The following is a 21,517-nucleotide window of genomic DNA, read 5'->3' as shown; positions in this document are numbered from 1 at the left end:
AATTGTACTGTTTTTGCTGTGCTTTGGATCAAATAAATACAATTCTTTAAAAAACATTAAAAATCTTACTGTTCAAAAACTTTTGACTGGCAGTGTATGTGTGTATATATATATATGCCTTAATTTAAAATAATATAATATTGTATATTAGTAATAAGTATTGAATGTTTCCTTTGTCCTGTTAGAAAAAGAAATCCTTCTTCAAGTGCCAGTAATCAAATGCAACCAAAGAAAGATTGAGTTTCATTTTATTCATATTTATTTTTGTTGCACAAGACTGCTCAAACACGAGATGAAATTCACAACTTAAAATTGTCGAGTTTGTGTGTCAGTTTTTTTAAAGTTGTTTAGTTGTTTCAACATTGAAAATGAAGGACAAAATGAAAATAAATACAGTACAAAACAGTTAATCCAAACATATGCGACAATATGCTGGAGAGGTGCAAAAGATAACAAACATAGCAATGCAGCGTAATTCTATTTGATTCCAGTTATCATTAATTCACAATCTAATCTGTGCACTAAGGAAGAGAATTCAAGACCTGTACGCTTCTATGTGAATCTATAAGGCCATAAGTGACTTTGGCCCAATAAAATTCAAGAATGTAATGAAACTCACACTTGTTTTCCATTCATAATAAACAGGGCGGGGGGGAGGAAAAAACTACAGTCAAAGGCTTGTTTCTCAGCAAAGGCGAGTATGGAAAACATGACAATGCTTGTATATTCTACACTGAAAGCTGTACAGTGAGTTCAAACAGCACACCGTTATCATCTGCTCCAGACTAGCGTCTACTATAACTAGTGATGGCGATTCAAATCGTTTGAAAACAAACAAGCATGATTAGAAACAGAAGCAATGGTGAACATGACCAGTCATTGTTCAATACTAAGTTAGTCTTGTGTAAATGCAGAGACTACATGTGTCAATCACAGATAAAATAGAAATCAAAGATGAAGTTTGATTGCATGATGCAGTGAGAATCTTTACAGTACATGGGGAGAGGCATAGTGTTCATCACAATTCAGAGTTAGAGCATGTATGTATTTAGTAGACTGTAGTCTGGTTTACAAAGCCAGAACACCAACGGATATGGCTACTATCAAATACCAAAGGATCGGACACTCATTAAATTCACATTATCGTTTACTTCTGCAGCTGTGGGAGTGAAAATTGCTTCCACATTCCTATTAAGACTCATTTCCCATAACAGACTAGGCGATCTACTCGTTATGCATTTTTGCATTCGCATTCGATAACAGCTGTACGTGTCAGTTTCACTACAAATGAAATGAATGATAGCAGGAGCGTGAGGAACGTAGAATAAGGTCATTAGAAATCGTGATGTTTTTAGGTTAGCACAAAGATTGTGATGTTAGTTACAAGTTAATGGCTTACAGTTCACTTCTATACTGCATATTATACATCTCATTCAATTTAGTTGTCAAAAAAAAAAAATCCACCAATAATAATAATAATAATAGAAAAGAATTAAATAACTTTAAAGACCAGTGAGTGCTAGAGCAGAGTAGGAAATGCAATGATATGAGACTATGAGAGTGTCAAAGTGTCAAATGTTTTGTATTTTAAATATTATCAGTATCATATTACATCCTTTTTCCAGGTGTCAAACTGTAGTGTTTAACGGAGAGTGTTTAATATGTTTTTGTGACACTTTCCTAAAGTACAGGAAGGCTGCTGTTCACATGAAGCTGTTAAATGTCAAAGTGACGATAGTATGCTAAACTAACAGTCTGGGACAGTTGGGGACACTTCACGAAAGTTGAGAAATGTTTTAAATCTCCTTCAATATTCGAGGAATTGTTCACATGTATGGGCTTCAGTCAAAAGACGATATTCATAGAACGGAAAGACGCGTGTTTCACTTCAACAGGATATTTTGCGCAAACAATGCATACTGCTTGTGTAGGAATCTAAAATAGCATGTTGGTGTGAGCCCACTTTGTAGTGCAGAGTTGTGGAATGTGAGCGACAGAGCGTTTGTGTGTCTGTGTGCTGAACTGTAAGTATCTGAACAGAGACACCGGAGGGGTGTGGAGACAATGAGCAAAGAGCACGCTGGGAAAGATAAGGCCGGTTGAAAGAGATTTACGGCGTTGTCGATTCTGCGTAACCTCTGAACCCAGTGTGGTAAATGTCGTTCAGCCCGCCTCATCTCTCGCCCTCCTTCTGATCATTGCCTCTCCACTCCTCCGTCACTTCTCCACCCCTCACTGCTCGTCCTCGCCGAAGACGTCGTTCTGTTTACGCTTCATGTTCTCAAAGTCGAAGTCACTGCCTGTCATGCGCTTGTAGATGTCCTTGATGTCGTTACAAGTTGTTTCGAAATGAGTGGTGGCATCGTAGGACCGTGATGCAAAAACCTGGAAAAATGAAGAAGCGGTTATGTTTGGGATTGATGCCCAGCAGTGCCTTATTGAAAGAAATTACTGTGAAGCCAGGGTTGTTATTGTTAACTAACGCTATTGAATAGTTTTTAATTGAAATTAAACTGAAATGAAATGGAAAAAATGAAAATAAATGAATAAATAAATTATATATATATACAATATCAAAATAACCCAACTGCAGTTTTATTGAGATTAACTGGAATGCAAAATAAAAAGAACATGATTTTTGGGAGTTATCTGTTTTTGCAAATAAACTCTTCATATATTCATATATATATATATATATATATATATATATATATATATATATATATATATATATATATATATATATATATATATATTAAAACATGAACTGAAATAAAAATAAAGCTACACATAAATATTTAAAAATTAAACTATTAGTCTTTTATCTAATGCTTATATCAGCTTAAGTAGGGCCCTATGAAATCCGTTTTATTTTTTCCCAAATTCTGTTTTAATTTTTCTGGATTCCATTTTTTGGGTTTAAAGTTTTCTCAACTCCTCCAAAGTGGTAAAGCACATCTAAATAATTAAAATCATGAAACTTACACAATTTCACATCAATTTAATAAAGGTTTAACAAAAATGACATGTTTAGGGCCCTAAATGTTTTATTTTTTCTCATGTTTTATTGTTCTAGCATGTCTAATTATTTGAAAGCATACTTATTTATTCAAATTTATTCTTAAAATAGTCATATGAACGTTTTTTTACCCTCAGAAATTCTGTGTTGTGCATTTAAAATGTTCTGGTTATCAAATGAAATGAATTTCATTTATCTTTTAATTATTGAAAATTAAGCAAACTTTTTTTTTGTTTTCGCAAACAAAGGGGAATTTACTATCAAAATTAAAACATGGAAGAAATGTTGTGTGATTATACCCTAAAAAATAATGTTTGTTTCATTTTAGTAGTAGTAGTAATAGTAGTAGTATATTTGTGGCACAGTGTCTTCAAGTTAAACCGGAATTTGATTTTGACGTGTTGCCGTGTCTGCCTTTACATTTCTGTGTGTATATGATACGACGCTAGTTTTCCTAAAATGGAATCGTCAAATGCTGAAATCACTGTGAGCGTCACGTGCACGTCAGTGTGTGTGTGTAGTAAACAAAACCGCTTGTCTGCTCCATTCATTAAAACAGAGACACGCAGAACATGCAGGATTTACATTTAAATGGTATTTTTGCGGTGTTATATTTACTAGTCCATATTGCGGTTTGATTTGAGGGTAATGACCTACTTTTGATTACTTCATTCAAATTTTGAAAAATTACGTGACATTCCACGTTATTCAGGAAATTCAGTTTTTATGACTGGATTCCACGATTCTGTCTGCGTTCATAGGGCCCTACTTAAGTGATCATTAGAAATGTTTCCTTGGAACCTAAATGAAATAAAAATGTTTAGTGTTGATGGGATTTTGAAATGTACATATTCATATAAGAAGTTAAATTATTCTTTGCATTGATATTAGTTATTATTAATTCTTAAAAATTATGTACTCAGTTCTTTCATGATTTTTCTTGACTAGCACAGCACACCTAACAAGACTTGTACATTGTGTACTGTACACGTGGTCTTTCTGGTCAGCAGTATGTTGTGTCAAATGATCTATGTATAATCTTTAACTTAGTGTTAATAACTTTAACTTAGTGTGAAATGCAGCATGCTTATTTCCCCTTTTAGAGATTAGAAAAGTTTGGGTCTCTATGTCTAAACTGGTATATCCTGTACCGCCTGTGTCCCGGGGGTGGCATATCATTAATTTATTTCTAGGTAGTCACGAGTTGATGCAGGCGTGGGAGATCTTTACAGACGTTATACTTTCCTAGTCATGTATTAGGAAATTACCCTTTTTTTTTCAGTCTTAGTTCTCTAGTATATAAAACCTGTGTCTTTGACGAGGATTCACTTCTGCTTTTACCTCTTTGCTGTCACTTCTTCTTTTTCTCCTCTTCTCTATCTTTCTCCAGAGTTAATCTCCTCAGATTTGTAAAATTTATAGGATTGATATAATTCAAAGATTTCTTAAATGTATACTAACTTGTTTGATTATAGATTGATTACGAACAACTTTATTTGTGAAATAATTGGATTGAACATTCTTATTGAAACTTAAATTTTAATTTTTTAGTTTCAAGTTATGATTATGTATGTTACTCATTTGCATTTCTGAAATCTTTTGAATAAATTTACAACTTCTGCAACTCGCCCATCTGACGTGGATTTGATTTTTGCATCAGTGTGAAATACTATGATTATTAACTCTAAAACGGAAATAAAAAGAAATTAAAGCTAAATAGAAATATTTAAAAATTAAACTATTCAAATAATTTTTGTTAACTGAAAAAAAGCCGAAGTAATATTAAATATAAGTATACTTATGTTTAAGTCTGTTATCTAATGCTTTTATTTAATATTATTTCAGCTTAAATGAAAATTTGAAATGTTTCCTTGGAAACTAACCAAAATAAAACAAGTCAAAATACTTTAATTAAACCATAACCTGAAATAAAAATAAATTAAAGCTAAAAAAAAATATTAAAAAATTAAACTATTAAAATCATTTTCATTAATTAAAATAAATCTGAAAATAATATTAAATAAAAGTACTCTTGTTAAGCTCAAATCTGTTTTCTAATGCTTATCTTTAATATTATTTCAGCTTAAATAAAAATTAGAAATGTTTCCTTGGAAAACAAATGAAATAAAAGTTCAGGGTGAAATATTATAATTTATACATCTAAAACTAAAATTAATTAATTAATTAATTAAAGCTAAAAAGAAATATATAAAAAGTAAACTATTAAAATCATTTTTGTTCACTGAAATAAAGTTTGTTCTGTGAAATGTTTTCTTGGAAACTAAATGAAATAAAACAGTAAGATGAAATACTATAATATTTAAACCTAAAATTAAAATAAAAAAATAATTAAAGCTAAATAGGTATATTCAAAAATTATACTATTTAAAATAATTTTCTTTAATTAAAATAAGGCTAAAATAATATTAAATATTAGTATACTTATTAAGATTAAATCTTTCATCTAATATTATTGTATTTAATATTATTTCAGTTTATGTGAAAATTAGAAATGTTTTCTCAGAAACTAAATGAAATAAAAATTTAGGGGGAAATACTACAATTACTAAACCTAAAACTGAAATAAAAATGAATTAAAGCTAAATATAAATATTTAAAATAATAATAAATAAAGACAACAAAAATTACTACAGCTAAAATAAAATTAAATGAAAATAATAATAATAATAATATTAAAATATCTGTGGGAAGCTGACCTGGCTCTCTGTACCGTCATCTGTGGGTTCATACATGTCACTGATGGCCACAAACCTGTAAAATGACAAAATAATAATAAAAAAATTGCATTCATGTATTATATGTGTCCATGAATTTAGTTGGCCAACTGTCATTCCGGACCAAAGTTTTGAAGTGTTTGTCTGGAGTGAAAAGTATATATTTTTTAAATACAGTAATACAATTATAGTTACATTTTTCTGAACCATGTTACTTGATTTGTCAGTTCTTAAAGTAAACAGGGTATAGAAAACATAGAACAAGAGAGTAAACTGACTTTTGGTCAATAGGCTCGAGGAGTTCCAGAGCAGGTTCGATTTCAGCTTCAGGATCAGAGGTTTCCACAGTGGTGCTTGCAATGGCGATGTACTTCCCCTGAGCCGCCACATTATGGGCGTAGGAGATCATGCAAACATAGATATCTACCAGCAAACAAAAACAAAATATGAATGAACCTTTCATTACCTCACACTTTTGAATGAAAGCAAACAGCGCCCTCTAGTGTTGACTGCACACAATTACTGATGCACACACACTTCATACACACTCTACACACATTTAGTGTAGGTTTGTCCTGCAAATGTTTCTCTGCAAGTATTCCGAAGTTGAAATACTGTCACGAACCTGATTTGCGGTTAACCTGGTTCTGAGGGATGATGATCTGGCAGGAATTGGCATCATTAGTGTTTTTAATGGGATGGCTGAGGACGCAGATGACCCGGATCACCTGACCGACTTTGTGCACGCGGTCCGGGATGTAGCTAGGGTCACAGATGAGCTGCTTGCAGCGGGCAACCTGGAAAAAGCAGAAACGAAGTTGCTATTTAATAAATAATTTTGAGTTATATCACACTGCAAACACTGCTCGTCTAAAAAATTTACCTCTCCCTCCGATTTCACGCCCACCACGTGTCCTCCCTCCATCACTATCTCATCCACTGGTTTGTTCAGCATGTAGGTTCCTCCATAAATTGCACTTAACCTGTAAGTTCGACCATATTTATAACACAAGGACTTTAAAATGATGCTTACTAGAATGATTGGGTGGGAGGAGTGGCTGACCTAGCAAATCCTTGAGGCAACTCCCCCAGTCCATACAGAGGGTACAGGTATGGGCTCTTCCCGTAGCGCGCCAAAGACTCGCTGTAGAGCTTGATCCTATTGATGGTCTCCAGACAAGGCTGCTCAAGGTAGCTAGAAGGAATTTACATCAGTTCGTTTATTATCAATGCAAAACATGATAAATAATAAGACTCTTACATACATTCTGGAGTTTTGTAACACTAGCGACACTTACTCGTCTGTCCTGTAGAGGGCCAGGGCATGTCCCGTGAAGTCGATGACGTCCTGTCCTAAGTCAAACTTCTTGTACACTTCTCCCATTGTTGTAAGTTTGGGATCAACGCCCTCAAAAGTCTTGGGGTCGTTCTCGTCAAAGTTGGCCACAAAAACTAGGAACTTGCGGAAACGTCTCTTCTCAAACATTCCCATTAGGTCTAAGCAAAACATGTGGCAACTAAATTAATCTGCATTTTTATCAAAACAATTTTTGATTTCGTTCTAGAGATAATAAAAATCCTATCTGGACTTACTTGAAGCCAGTGCCTCTGTCTCAGTAGAGGGCACTTTGTAGATTTTTCCTCCTTTATACACGAAGCTTCCCTCAACCACTTTGAAGTCAAGATATCTGGTGACTTCAGTGTACAGAAGCATCTTAACTAATTGACCTTAAGGAAGATAATGACAAAATGCAGTGGTACGTCATTATTCAGAGTATTATAAAAAATTATGGACTTGCATTAATTAAAGGACAACAGTTTCATCCAAAATCATGTTCTGAGTAGAGCTGTCAAATGATTAATCATGATTAATCACATGCAAAATAAAAGTTTGTGAATAAAATTTGTGTGTATTATGTATATAATTATATCTATATATATATCTATATATATATATACATATATATTAGGGCTGGCAAATGATTAATTGCGATTAAACGTGTGTACTGTGTATGTATATATAAATGCACACAAATTAATGTATATATTTAAGAGAAATATGTTATTTATGTACAAAATATTTTTATTTATATATATCAATTCTATAAAAATTATAATAAATACATATACGTGTATTTCTTAAATATATACATGAATGTGGCTGTATTTATATATTTATAAAGTTTTATTTTGTATGCGATTAATCATTTGCCAGCCCTAATATATATATTTATACACACACACACACACACACACAAATACATGTCATTTAAACATATTTATATATATGTATATATGTACCACAAAACCAAAAATTGTAGCAATAGCCAAAAATACACTGTATGGGTCAAAATTATCGACTTTTTATTTATGGCAAAAATCATTAGGATATTAAGTAAAGATAATGTTCCATGAAGATATTTTGTAAATTTCCTACCGTAAATATCAGAACTTAATTTTTTATTAGTAATATGCATTGCTACGAACTTCATTTGGACAACTTTTAAGGTGATTTTCTCAATATTTAGTTTTTTTTTTGCACCCTCAGATTCCAGATTTTCAAATCTCGGGCCAAATATTATCCAATCCTAACAAATTGTTTATTTAGCTTTTACATGATATATAAATCTCAAGTTTGATATTTAAATATTTTGTATATAAATATAACATATTTTTCTTAAATATATACATATGTGTGTATTTATATATAATTAATAAATATACACAGTACACACAGACATATATATTAGGAAAACACAAACTTTTATTTTGCATGCGATTAATCGCGATTAATTGTTTGACAGCAATATTAGTTTTGAGCAATATTGTCATACCAAAAATCATGTTACTTAGGTATTTTTACCATTGGCCATTAAGAATTTAGGAATAAGATCCACGTTCCAGTCTCTTCCCCGGCCCATTGACTCTGGGGGGCTGTCTGAAATCCCAAATCTTTTATAGAGCTGAGAGAAAAACATGTTAAATGTGAGTGCATGCATTAAAAAAAAAATCATTTTTAAATGTGATATGAATATTAACATTAAAATTAAAAAATGAATTTGTTAAAATACAAGGAAACATTTATTCTCGCAATTATACAATTATAGTAAACGTGTTTAATATCAAGCAGACATGAGATTGGAGTAGTGACAGTGGTAAATGCGAAGCATCCTCACCTCCTCCAGGGGTGTGATGGAGGAACTTTCACCACCGTAGTATGGATTTCTGTCCATATGCAAAACTTTCTTCCCATTCACAGACATGATCCCAGAGAGAATACATTCCTACACAAACAAACATGATTTAGTTGAAATAATCGCTCATGGATATACTATTTCAATTCATCTGTTGACATGGCAGCGGGTATCTATCCACTGCCTTGACTTCCGTGTTAAACACTGGGATGGATGCGAGTCACCCCACCCAACCAGTGATGGAAAGTCCGAATCATTTCCGCGAATCGGTTCTTTTGAACAGTTCTCACTGAAATGAAGCGCTTCGAAAAACGAACTCTTCTGACTCGTCTACGTCATTCTGACATTCGTGGCCTATTTCATGTTTTTAAGTTTGATAAACATCTGTGTTTATTCTAATGTGTGTGTTCCAATTCCGTTTGTTGCAGCCATGGCATAAAAAATTAATATTTTAGAACCTAAACATAATTTACAGTTACATTAAGCAATACGGTAATTACTTTAAAGTTTCACATCCAACCGTTTGTGTGTTAAAACTTCCATATAGGTAAGTCGTAAATACATTTCCAAGAGGTGTTTATACATTTTTTACAATTCGGATATCAAATCGATTCACTAAGAAGATTCGACTCACAAGAACAATTCGTTCACGAATCGGACATCGCTACACCCAGCCCACATTACGAGCCGCAGCCCAGATCAGCCACTATCCTCCATGAGGAAAATTGAGGAAACGTTTGATAAAAACACTTCTGCTTTTTACGTTTTTAATATTATTAATAATAATACTGCTTTTGCACGCATTTATGCAATGTCAAGCTCCTACGTTTGTTAAACCGGGCTCTTTAGATTATAACAATAACAAAAATAAATACAGGCAAACAATGAACTAACATCACTTAGGTAAAACGCAGCTTTTACGTTGGCAAATCATTAAAGGCAAAATATCCGCAATGAAAACATGTATCTCCCTTATTTCGACGCACGACCAAACGGGATACCTGATGCCACTCCTTAGAACCAGACACTGGGAGAAGAATCATTCATTACTTTTTAATAACCGCTTTCATGTCAATATAATGATGCAGCCTCAATGGCTTTGAAAATACGTGGGAAGGTGAATTTGGGATGGATTGCACTCGTATTCAGGAAGAAATTGCGAGAAATGCTGGCTCACTAGACACACATACAGTACTGGTCCAAAGGATGCGTCAGCAATAGGCCCTCGGGTTCAATCTAACGCAAAGCATCTATTCGTACAGCCACATCTATAAGCATCGGAGCATTCATCGGCAATATCTCTATCTGTTTCCAAAGCGAGCGAGTCCTCAGTGACCCGAATGCGTTACTCACTGTGAGTCCGGTGCCCAATACGATAACATCATATTCCTCATCCATGTTGTATTACAGTGGATCTCCCGTCTTTAGCCAAATTTCCGCTGCAAAAAAATCTGCGAAACGGTGTTGATGCAACAAAATATTTATGCAGAATCAGTCTGTTGTCCTATAAGCGGCAAAAACCAGCTCTTTGCACACAATTACCGCTCAAATAATTTGATACGTATCACAATTGATCACTGACTGTGGTGCGACCGGCGAGAACAACCAAAGATGGCCCTGACCGCAACACGAGCTCCAGCGGTGCGGAGACATTCGCGAAATAATATAGTGCACCTCCCTAACGGGAGATAATTAATATTGCCACGAATGTCATCAACCCAGAGTTACAGTTCAGCCGTAAATATAGATGCTTTAATAATATCAACCATAATTCACATCCTGGGTAATCTTATTGAGTACAGTTGAATTCGCTCGGTGGCACTTTCATTTCCCCATTTTACAGCTGAATGGCACAGGGCGCAGTCACAGTACCAGATATCCCTCCGCCGACAACACTGGATGAAGCCTCTCTCAATAATGCGTGAATTAACGTGGTGATAATTAAGATAAGAGATGTTTTGAGTGTTCTGCAAACGCAAAGGATTTTATGCTTACATATCAACGTGCTCATAATATATGATATGCTAGTAATTAAAATAAGCATGGTTAAATGCGGTCATATGACAGAGTCTGTCAATATTTAAACATCATAAAGTTGTCCTGAAATTACAGCGTCATCCCGATGCACTAATATGTTTAGAGACAAATGCTAATTTTACATTGAGTATTAAGAAGCGGATTGTCTCTTACAAAACAAAGGTAGTTTTTGATTAACTGTTAGCAATTTTTTATTTTTTTTTTTTGTTGCGAGAACCGATACATTTGGATCATGCAGATAAAGCAGACAAACGAGCGTTCAGTTGTTAAAAATAAATGGCATTTTATCAGATATTTCTGTTTTTACAGAATAGTGCGAGTACCTTTATTATTTTACAATGTGACCACTGTATTAACAATGTATTTTACAGTGCTGCGTCCCATAGATAGATAGATAGATAGACAGATAGATTGTAAGAATATACACTACCAGTCAAACGTTTTTGGACAGTACGATTTTTAATGTCTGTTCTGCTCACCAAACCTGCATTATTTGATCCAAAATACAGCAAAAGCAGTAATATTGTGAGATATTTTTACTATTTAAAATAACTGCTTTCTATTTGAGTATAGTTTTTTTTATTCAATTATATATTTTTGAATTTATTTCTGTGATTTCAGGACTGAGTTTTAGCATCATTACTCCAGTATCCTTCAGAAATCATTGTAATATTGTGATTTGCTGCTCAAAACATTTATTATTATTATTATGTTGAAAACAGCTAAGTAGGTTTCTCTGATGAATAAAAAGTTCAGAAGAACAACATTTATCTGAAATAGAATCTTTCGTAACAATATAAATATTGTTATCATCACTTTTGATCAATTTAAAGCATCCTTACTAAATAAAAGCATTCATTTCAATGAATTAAAAAAATAATACTGACCAAGCTTTTGAATGGTACAGTGTATAATGTTTTAAAAGCTTTTTATTTTAGATAAATGCTGATCTTTGGATCTTTTTTTTCATCAAAGAATCGTGAAATCCTCATTTTCTTATGTATAATAATGCAAATGTAGTTTTTTCATATGATGTCGCAACGCTGCATCCCGCGCATGCGCACTGTTCAGGAGACGTGAACGAATCGAGTCAGAAGAGAATCACATGATTGAAGAAAAAAAGCAGTCACATGATCATCAGCGCTCTGCCATTCACGTGACGCTCCTACAGAATGACGGAAGTAGGAATGCGGTGTTGTAGTCTCTCAACAATGGCCTTCACCTCGCTTTTATTATTTATCTGCTCGATTTATAGCTGTTATGCTCAAGTGCCTCTGCTCATGTGGACCAGTGATGGGTACGTCACACGTTGTTTCTTTAAAATTGTTTTCGTATTGTTCTCTATAGTAACTCCAGAACACTGCTGTGCTTTTCTTATATAGGCTATGTTTAGACAACTAAATCAGCTGAGTGACATTGGATAGCGTTTGGTAGAGGTTTATTACTCAAGGTTTATTGTCAATACAGGTCCAACATGCCACATCTGGCCCAACCAGCAGCTGGTCAGACAGTATCTGGTGGGCAGCTGACGTCTTATCTGAAATCTGCCTTGTCCATTGCTCCACACAATGTGCTGCTCTTCCTGCAGGATGAGGTAAAATGCCCCTTATGTTTAAAATGTGGGATCTGTAGTGCTTTCCTGTGCTAAATAGCATTCAAAGCATTTGATTAGTCTTATAGTAGAGTTTTATCTAGTTGAAATAATGAACTGAATGTGCTGTATGTTCGAAAAATTGTCATAAAGGTAATAATGCCGTTCAAATCAATTCCACATATTGTCCTTTATTAAAAAAGATTAATGGTGAAAACTTTTACAATGCAGTAGGAATGTATTTTACAATGTGGAACTATTAGTGAAATAGTTTCCTCCTCTGACACTGATATTTTTACTCTCATAGTTACTGGACTTGTCAGTATAGTGTGACTTTGAGCCACAGTCTTACTTCCCCATCCATCTTCCCTTGGACATACCATTATTTCATTACCCCTGTACAGTTTTGAACATCTTCGAACTGAAATGACAAGCTTTCATTTGCTTTATTGCAATATTAAACATCAGAGATGTGAAACGTTGACTAACGAGTGTGGTAAATGGTAGATATTAAAGGGATAGTTTACCAAAAAAAATGAAAACTTTGTCATTAATTACTCACCCTCATGTCGTTCCAAACCCGTGAGACCTCCGCACGGGGTTTGATGAGCTTTTTTGACCCTCCATAGACAGCAAGGGTCCTACCATGGTCAATGCACAGAAACGTAGTAAGGACATTGTTAAAATAGTTCATGACATCATTGGCTCAATTGTAATTTTACAAAGCTATGGGAATACTTTTTGTTAAAAAAAAAAAATAAATAAATAAATAAAATAATAACTTTATTCAACAATTCTTCAACTCTCCAAAATGGCACTAGTGTGAGGCAGAGGAGAGGAATGGTTGAAAGCTATTATTTTGTTTTTTTGTGCACAGAAAGTATTTTCATAAATTCGTAAAATTATGGTTGAACCACTGATGTCACATGGACTATTTTGTTGATGTCCTTACAACCTTTCTGGACCTTGACCACCGTGGTAGGACCCTTGCTGTCAATAGAAGGTCAGAGAGCTCTTGGATTTAATCCAAAATATCTTAATTTGTGTTCCAAAGATCAACAAAGGTCTTACAGCTTTGGAACAGTGTGCGGGTAAGTAATTAATGACAGAATTTAAATTTTTGGGTGAACTAACCCTTTAACAATGTATACTTGATCTGAATCAGTGTTGTTGAAAACTAAATATTGATAAAAACTGAAATATTAGATAAAGATTGAAAATTGTTTATTTAAGTTAAGCCATGACAGCATTTCAAATTTTTAAGTATTAAAATTGAATTGAAATTGAACATATCAAAAACTGAAAGTGAAACATAACATTAAAAAAAACAATTTGGAAAAAAAAAAAAGTAAAATAACTAAAACTAAAATAAAAATAAAAGCTGTTAAATAAAATTAAAATTAAAAAAGAAAAAGAAAACAAAAACTAATTCAAAAATAAAATAGTTTCTAAAGTAACAAATTTTATTTGAATCCAAAAAAATGCATGATGCTACTGGGGTGTAAAGTCTTTAAATCGGTGCTCTTCTTAAGAAGAGTAGAAAAAATAAAAAGCCTTTATTCACATGGCTTTACAATTAAAAACATGCACCGACGCGTTGCGGCTAACTTGCCTTCATCAGGGTGACACTTTCTACTAAGAAGATTTTCGAGTGCCTTGGTTTGATGAGTTTTTTTAACAAATTTTATTGTCTGTTCTTCCCACTTTACAGCTAAGTATGGACGACTTCACCATGTACGGTGGAGTGTTTGGCAACAAGCAAGACAGTGCCTTTTCAAATTTAGAGGTGGGTCTGTTTTTTATTCTGGAAGGATAGCACAACTAGGGTTCTTTCAACATTATCATCTTTCTCTCTTGGTATTCCAGTCAGCACTTCGTACGTCCTCCAATCCCCTGGTGTTGCCAGCCCTGGACTGGTCTGCATCACATTCTATCCTGGAACTCTTCCAGGGAGAGCTGGGTATCCCAGCAGTCCACATCGACCCCAGCACCCTGAAGGAAATCAAGCTGAACGCCGCACAGCCTTTCCTGCTGGCCGTCCACCTCCCTTACACTGCTGGGTAAGATGTTCTTTGATGTTATTTTATACATAGTTTCTTACAAAAAGTGTTCAGATATTAATTGTAAAGCACTTTCATGCTTTCTGCAACACAGGGACTAAAATATAGCATTTACAGCTTTTTCAGAGAATACAATTATTAAACAAAGTAATGCCAAAATGATTCAACAAACACAGCACAGTATTTAAGTAAAATGAAGGAACTGGTTAATGTCTGAATGCTTTTGCAAGGCACTTTGAATTTCAGTAATAATATTAAAATGTTCCCTTTTTTCTGGTTGTAGTGTTGATATCGTTAAAACCTAAAAATCATTTAGTCGTTGAAATAAAGTATATTTGTTAGATAAAACTGAAGCATACAAACTTAGGAATGAAAAGTAGAAATATTTTCTTGGCCACAACTTAAAATAAGTTTAAGTTAGTTTATTACAAAATAAGTTGAAGTACATACATTATTAAAAATAAAAACGACTGAAAGCTAAATATAAATAATAAAAAAAATGACACAAAAGAGCACAATAAAATTACTAAAAAATAAAACTGAAAATGTAAAAATAAAAGGTAATAATATGTTAATAAATACCATATATAAATAATATAAAAATAACACTGTTTTTGCTTTGTTTGCATGTCAGGGATCAGACAAAGGAACTGCTTTTGAAAAATGGTGAGTAGTTACATTTTTTTAATCAGGTTTGATAATTATTTTAATATAACGATTGTGTATTGCTTTTATGCTTTAAATCTTTTTAACTTTATTTCATGTGTCTGTCAGTATTGTTGTACTATACTATAGTATGTAAGCTTTCTTTTCTGATTAGATGCGGTCATTGGAGAGGTCCTCGACATGTTCAAATCTCAGGATGTGCCTTACACCGCTGTATACACCGGCCTGAAGCCCTCTAGAGTAAGTCCTCACATTTACCTTGCATTTACATGTATTCATTTCACAGTGCTTTTATCCAAATAAGGAAAGTCACAAGGACAAAGTTAGTATGTTCTGTTCTCCGACATTATGTTCAGTAGCTCTTCATTTGACAATAAATTCACGACAGCTTTGATTAAACTCTGAGCAACAATGTCTTTTGTCTTTTTTTTTGTAGGTCATCGAGGAGACCCCTGTAATGGCAGGGCGTTCTATGGGCCGATCGCTACTTCAGGCACCACCACAGGCGTCTGTGAAACCTCCACTCGTCTTCAACGATGCAGAAGGGCGGCCCTGCATCCTTCTGTGGGCTGACACTCTCCTCGCTACTTACAATAAAATTGAAGTTGATCTGGCGAGAGACATTTTTAATAGTTCTACTAATGTCACGGCTGGTTCAGTTTGCAATGAAACTCTGTCAAGGTCAGAATCATAATCAATCAGAAACCAGTATACATTTCAGTATTTTTCAGTGCTTTTTGCTTGAGAGTATAAAATGTTTTGTTTTTCAGACTCGTCCTTAATTACAGAGGCGTTCTGGGTTTGCAGTCCCTCCGGCTTATGTGAGTATTCAACACATAATATGTCACTGATATGAATTATTTGCGATTTCTTAGAAGAGGATTTAGTTAGATATTAAGGAAGAAAAAAACAAAATTTTACAAGATTTTTAATAAGGGTGAAATGTCATGATTCGGATCAATACACAATACTGGTCTCATGATACAATACTTTGAACAAAAAAAAAACATTTTTTTTTTTTTTTTTTTTAAAACATTTGGCCCCCCATGTACAGCTCATTAGGGATGCCAAAATAAAAAATATTTGTTTGTTTATCTAAAAAATTTTTTTAAAATATTGTATTTTATTAAATAACGTGTTTTATGTTTGCTTTATTACTAATGAGTAATAAACATTGTATGACCTTTTGAATTTACCATATTTGATGCTAAATTAACCCCCGGGGGTCAAAAGTTGGGATTAAAGGGATTTTTTTTATTTGATAAAATGGTTAGAATGATTTCCGAAAATTCAGCCTTGCCATCACAGAAATTAAAGTATAATAAAATAACAATAGTTAAAAACATAAAAAACTGTAATTATTTAAAACCTTTAAGCAATAGTGTATATTTTGTTTTATTATAATACTTCACAATTTTATTGTTTTTATTGTACTTTATTTTTAAAAAATACAGCTTTGTTGAACCTAAGACACTTGTCAAAAACATTTAAAAAATGTAATTATTTAAAAACTTTAACCAGTAGTGTACATTTTGTTTTATTATATTATTTGACAGTTTTTATCGTATTTTTTACTTAAGAAAATGCAGCTTTGTTGTACGTAAGAGACTTGTGAAAAACATTAAAAACCTGTAATTATTTAAAATCTTTAACTTTATATAGTGTAAATATTATTATATTAGTTCACAATTTTATTGTTTTTATCTTTGTTGAACATAAGAGAGTTTTATATTTAAAAAACTGTAATTATTAAAAGCCTTTAAGCAATAGTGTATATTATTTTACATTTCTATTGTTTTTATTATGCTTTATTAAAAAATGCAGCTTTGTTGAACATAGGAACCTTATCAAAAACAGTAAAAAAGTGTATATATTGTTTTATTATAATTTTTTCACAATTTTATTGTTTTTATTGTACTTTTTTCATAAAAATGCAGCTTTGTTGAACATAAGAGACTTGCCAAAGACATTACAAAAACTATTTATTTAAAACTTTTAATCAATAGCGTATATATTGTTTTGTTATATTTCACAGTTTTACTGTTTTTATTGCATTTTTTTATTCGAAAATGCAGCTTTGTTGAACATAAGAGAGTTGCCAAAACATTAAAAAACTGTAATTATTTAAAACCTTAAGCAATAGCATATATTTTGTTTTATTATATTATTTCACAATTTTATTGTTTTTATTGTACTTTATTAAAAAATGCTGTTTGTTGAACATAAGAAACTTGTCAAAAACAGTAAAAAAAACTAATTTAAAACCTTTAACTAATAGTGTATATATTGTTTTATTATATTTTTTTCATAATTTTGTTTTTATTGTACTTTTTCATTAAAAAATGCAGCTTTGTTGAACATAAGAGACTTGCCAAAGACATTACAAAAACTGTAATTATTTAAAACTTTTAGTAAATAGTGTATATATAGTTTCATTATATTATTTCACAATTTTACTGTCTTTTTTTTTTTTTTTATTCGAAAATGCAGCTTTGTTAAACATAAGAGACTTGTCGAAAACATTATAAACCTGTAATTACCTGTAATTATTTAAAACTTTTAACTAATATACATACATACATATATACACATATATATATATATATATATATATATACATAAAACCATATAATTTTATTGTTTTTATTGTACTTTTTTATTAAACAAATGCAGCTTTGTTGAACATAAGATACTTGGCAAAGAAATTACAAAAACTAATTATTTAAAACCTTTAACCAAAAGTGTATATATTGTTTAGTTGTATAATTTCACAATTTGTTTTTATTTTTGTATTTTTTATTCAAAAATGCAGCTTTTTTGAACATAAGAGACCTGTCAAAAACATGACAAAAATTGTGATTATTTAAAACCTTCAACCAATAATGTTGCATTTTTGTATTGTGATGCATTTTAACAATATTAATTTGTGACGCTTCCCCAAAGCTTCTCTATGCGCAAGACTTTCTTTCCCGTATCTGCTCGCCACTGGTCATTGATGGAGCAGGTGGTGCTGGAGTATGACGGCCAGAGGGCCATCTTTAACGGCAGTGGTGGGATCTATTCTCCTGCAGAGTATTCTTTTCATTGCCAGAGCGTGAGCAGCACTCAGAGCCCCCTGCTGGTGCCTCGCAGTGCTACAGACAATGCTACCCAGTGGACGCTGTCCTTCACTGATTTTCAGGTACTATTGCAGCGTGTACTTTTGGAGACAGCTTCATTTACAAAACGTAGACCTTGCAATAGCAATATATTTATATTCCAGCGTCACATATACACAGTATGTCATAACTCCACATACTGCAGCTGATTGATCGTGTTTCCCACAGATCCAAGGCTTCAACGTTACTGGTGAAGACTTCTCGTATGCCAGTGACTGTGCAGGATTCTTCACTCCTGGCATTTGGATGGGCCTGCTGACCTCTCTGCTCATGGTGTTCATACTTACCTACGGCCTGCATATGATCATGCAGGTTCGCACCATGGACCGCTTTGATGATCCAAAAGGCCCAGCGATTTCAGTGCCTCAGAGTGAGTGATTTGAACCAAAAAAACCAACAACCAAAAACTGTCATGTTTATCAAAATTGTGAAAATATACTTGATTTGAATGTCAAAAATGATGTGTTTGGTAATCAGGAATTTACAGATCTAGCATGAGTATGAGTGTTTTTAAGAGTATGTATATTCAAAGACAAATAATATTTTTCAAGTTTATTTTGATGTCTTGTAGAAAGTGGTAAAAATTATTTTCATCTCTCCCTTATTACATTTTTAATTTTTACTTTGATAACACTTTACAATAAGGTTCTATGCATTAAATGTAATAGCTAACATGAAATAACTGAACAATTTTTACAGCATTTTTATATATATATATATATATAAGTAGAGAATATATGTACTGTACATATACACATATATGAAGGAACTTGGGTTAACATTCAATATTCTATTGTTATATTTGTAGATTAATATTAATATTTAGATTCATAAATGCTGCAGAAAATTGTTCATTCACATTAGTTCATGATATCTAATGTATTGAATTGAACCTACACATTTCAGTACATATACAGTGCACATGCATGTTTCTCTGTCTAGAATGCAATAACATTTTTGACACATTTTGCATTAGAACATCTTGTGCTGTTCTTTTTTGGACTACTGTTATTTATCTTGTCTTATAAATCTGGTGGTTTGTTTCTCATATTGTCCTAGATTTGTATATGTTTGTGTAGTTGTACATTTAAGAGTTGCCAATATTTAATTATGCCAAATGTACAATTTAAGTGCCTAAGATGGACCAGTCACTGCATGGAAAATAAGTGCTAAATATGGTAAATTATGAATTGTTTTTTTTTTTTTGCTATTAGACTAATAAAAGTGCCAAAAGTACCCAGTATTCATGTATTGTCAATGGATAAAATGTTTGAATTTATGAGATGCCCAAAATTGTGAACAAATATAAAGATTGAATGGTTTATAGATTTAAATGTTTTTCAGTGCAGTATAGCTTGTCATAAAATATTCAATATGCCTTAAATATGCAATTTTTAGTATGTTTTTTGATTTGCAATCATTATTAATCACATCCTTTTTTCTAGTTAAATGATTAAACTACCACTAAATATCTCAATTAATTGCTCCCTGTAACAATGCAATTAGGGGTGATATGTTGACTCCACGTGACGGTATTTGCAACTGAGTGATACAGAAAGCTATTCATGTTACATTTTGCAATAGAAATGATCTACTAAACCAACTGGTCTTGCAAAATGTAATTTCACTACATGTTTGTCAAAAAGAACCAATGCTCAAACGTCTGCAATACAAGAACTAAAAATGAACAAATGGAAACGTGTCAGTTAATAAGAACTATGTTATTCTCTTTTTATTTGTGGAAAACATCTAGGCAAATACAGAGTTGCAAGAGGTGGATATATAATCAGTAGTATGTCTGCTCAGCTTTGCTGCATCAAAGAGTCACCATTTGGCTAGTGCATGTTGATAACATTTTAAAGCAAACCTCTTATTCTTCCCTTTCCCCTAGAAACAAACAAACAAAAAAATGTAATGCTCAAGAAAAAGCAATTAGGTCTTTGTATGTGTTTGACCTGGAGTACATAAAAAAATTCTGTAATTATTAATAATAATAAAAAATTGATATTGAAAGCAGTAATAGTTAGAACCTAGAGTTAAACAACACTGGGGGGAAAAAAAAAAAAAACACCCTTGAGGATGAAAAGGCACTTAAAGTACTTAAGCAGGATTAGATAACACTTACTACTTCATTTAAAATCTGCACTTCAAATCACACTCTTCAGAATATTTACTGGATGCTTAATATGCACATGCTGTTTATTAAAATGAATTTTACCAGGCAAAACTAACCAGATTTGGTTTATTTGTGGCTTCACAAATACTATGGAAAAGTTATGAATATAGACAATCCTTTTAAATCAGATATGTCTAGATGAACATTCAGGCTAAATGTAGCCCTAAACTAAAATCGGTGAGATAAGGGACAGTCAGTGCACTTTTTGGTGTGAATCTTTCAGTTGTTTTCAGGACGAGTAACAGCAACTTTATCATTAAGAGAAAAGTGATCCCTGAATCAACAGTGTTAAAAATTAAGTTAAAAATGACAAAAACACTTTATAAAAGTGAAATCAACCTGACTTCTGTGAAGACAGAGCAGTTTCAGAGTACAGAATGGGACAAAGTTAGCGACTGCTAGAAAAGGAGTTTGTTCAAATTAAGATGAGGCTTTTCTTTTTAAGCAACAGTGGGTCTGATTATGGAGGAATTTGCTGCGGGAAATTGGTCGACTGGCGGATTCAGGTAAGTGCTTATATAAACTATATATATCTGAAGGATGCTTCACTTGGATTCTCTCAAGGACAACTTCATGATTACCTGTAATTAGAGGTGCAAAATTATTATATAGTCAGTCACTCACAAAACACTCACAAAGACAATTATATAAAGGTTATATAAGTAAACTATAGTTTTTGAAGGTATGAAAACTAGCAAGTCACAATAATAACATACTTAGGTTATTTAAAAAAAAAAAAAAAAGACAATAATTAAATAGTCTAGAAAACACTCAGTGCTGTTGATGCTAAATGTCCTGCACAATCCCGACAGCTCAACTGACATATTCTTCAGTGTTTATATTTTGGGATTGACAGGTTTCTGATTTCATAAACTTTAAAT

The 21,517-nt window shown here is 32.6% G+C and overlaps 3 protein-coding genes across 17 annotated transcripts in view; 1 reads left to right on the top strand and 2 right to left on the bottom strand.

The window, feature by feature from the left end:
• Positions 1–231: 231 nt before the first annotated feature.
• Positions 232–10,591, bottom strand: gdi1 (GDP dissociation inhibitor 1). The gene is made up of 11 exons (XM_051097257.1): positions 10,302–10,591; positions 8,931–9,038; positions 8,618–8,717; positions 7,348–7,482; positions 7,053–7,251; positions 6,818–6,949; positions 6,638–6,737; positions 6,380–6,551; positions 6,033–6,177; positions 5,737–5,791; positions 232–2,385 (listed from the first exon to the last, which is right to left on the bottom strand). Exons 1-11 carry the CDS (start codon positions 10,344–10,346, stop codon positions 2,233–2,235), a joined length of 1,344 nt encoding a protein of 447 aa, XP_050953214.1. The 5' UTR covers positions 10,347–10,591; the 3' UTR covers positions 232–2,232.
• Positions 10,592–12,129: 1,538 nt separating this feature from the next.
• On the top strand, positions 12,130–20,588 carry atp6ap1b (ATPase H+ transporting accessory protein 1b). The gene is made up of 10 exons (XM_051097256.1): positions 12,130–12,282; positions 12,453–12,579; positions 14,288–14,362; positions 14,443–14,636; positions 15,271–15,302; positions 15,457–15,542; positions 15,739–15,983; positions 16,073–16,123; positions 18,246–18,483; positions 18,629–20,588. The coding sequence occupies exons 1-10, from the start codon at positions 12,158–12,160 to the stop codon at positions 18,836–18,838; spliced, it is 1,383 nt and encodes a 460-aa protein (XP_050953213.1). The 5' UTR covers positions 12,130–12,157; the 3' UTR covers positions 18,839–20,588.
• rca2.1 (regulator of complement activation group 2 gene 1) overlaps positions 20,167–21,517 on the bottom strand; it is a 69,277-nt gene continuing 67,926 nt past the window's right edge. For 12 of the 15 annotated variants that reach the window (XM_051097263.1, XM_051097277.1, XM_051097262.1 and 9 more), the window contains one exon: positions 20,167–21,217. Coding sequence is in view for 6 of the 15 variants with exons in the window: in XM_051097269.1 (XP_050953226.1) it covers positions 21,214–21,217 (4 nt within the window). In the remaining 9 variants the exon portion in view is untranslated. The remainder of the gene's footprint in view (positions 21,218–21,517) is intronic. The other 3 variants (XM_051097266.1, XM_051097268.1, XM_051097270.1) reach the window with 1 other exon arrangement.

This window comes from Labeo rohita, chromosome 23 (assembly GCF_022985175.1).
Source record: "Labeo rohita strain BAU-BD-2019 chromosome 23, IGBB_LRoh.1.0, whole genome shotgun sequence".
Classification (NCBI taxonomy): Eukaryota; Metazoa; Chordata; class Actinopteri; order Cypriniformes; family Cyprinidae; genus Labeo; species Labeo rohita.
Note: the sequence above shows the minus strand (reverse complement) of the source record. Positions and strands in the feature narration are given on the sequence as shown.

Excerpts from the sequence above, each read along its gene's own strand:
- gdi1 (XM_051097257.1), bottom strand. The coding sequence starts at position 10,346 with ATGGATGAGGAATATGATGTTATCGTATTGGGCACCGGACTCACA. Across the intron at positions 8,718-8,930 it reads CCATCACACCCCTGGAGGAG|CTCTATAAAAGATTTGGGAT; the intron begins GTGAGGATGCTT and ends TTTTTCTCTCAG. Across the intron at positions 5,792-6,032 it reads CTCGAGCCTATTGACCAAAA|GTTTGTGGCCATCAGTGACA; the intron begins GTCAGTTTACTC and ends GTCATTTTACAG.
- atp6ap1b (XM_051097256.1), top strand. The coding sequence starts at position 12,158 with ATGACGGAAGTAGGAATGCGGTGTTGTAGTCTCTCAACAATGGCCTTC. Across the intron at positions 15,984-16,072 it reads TGCAATGAAACTCTGTCAAG|ACTCGTCCTTAATTACAGAG; the intron begins GTCAGAATCATA and ends TTTGTTTTTCAG. Across the intron at positions 18,484-18,628 it reads TGTCCTTCACTGATTTTCAG|ATCCAAGGCTTCAACGTTAC; the intron begins GTACTATTGCAG and ends TGTTTCCCACAG.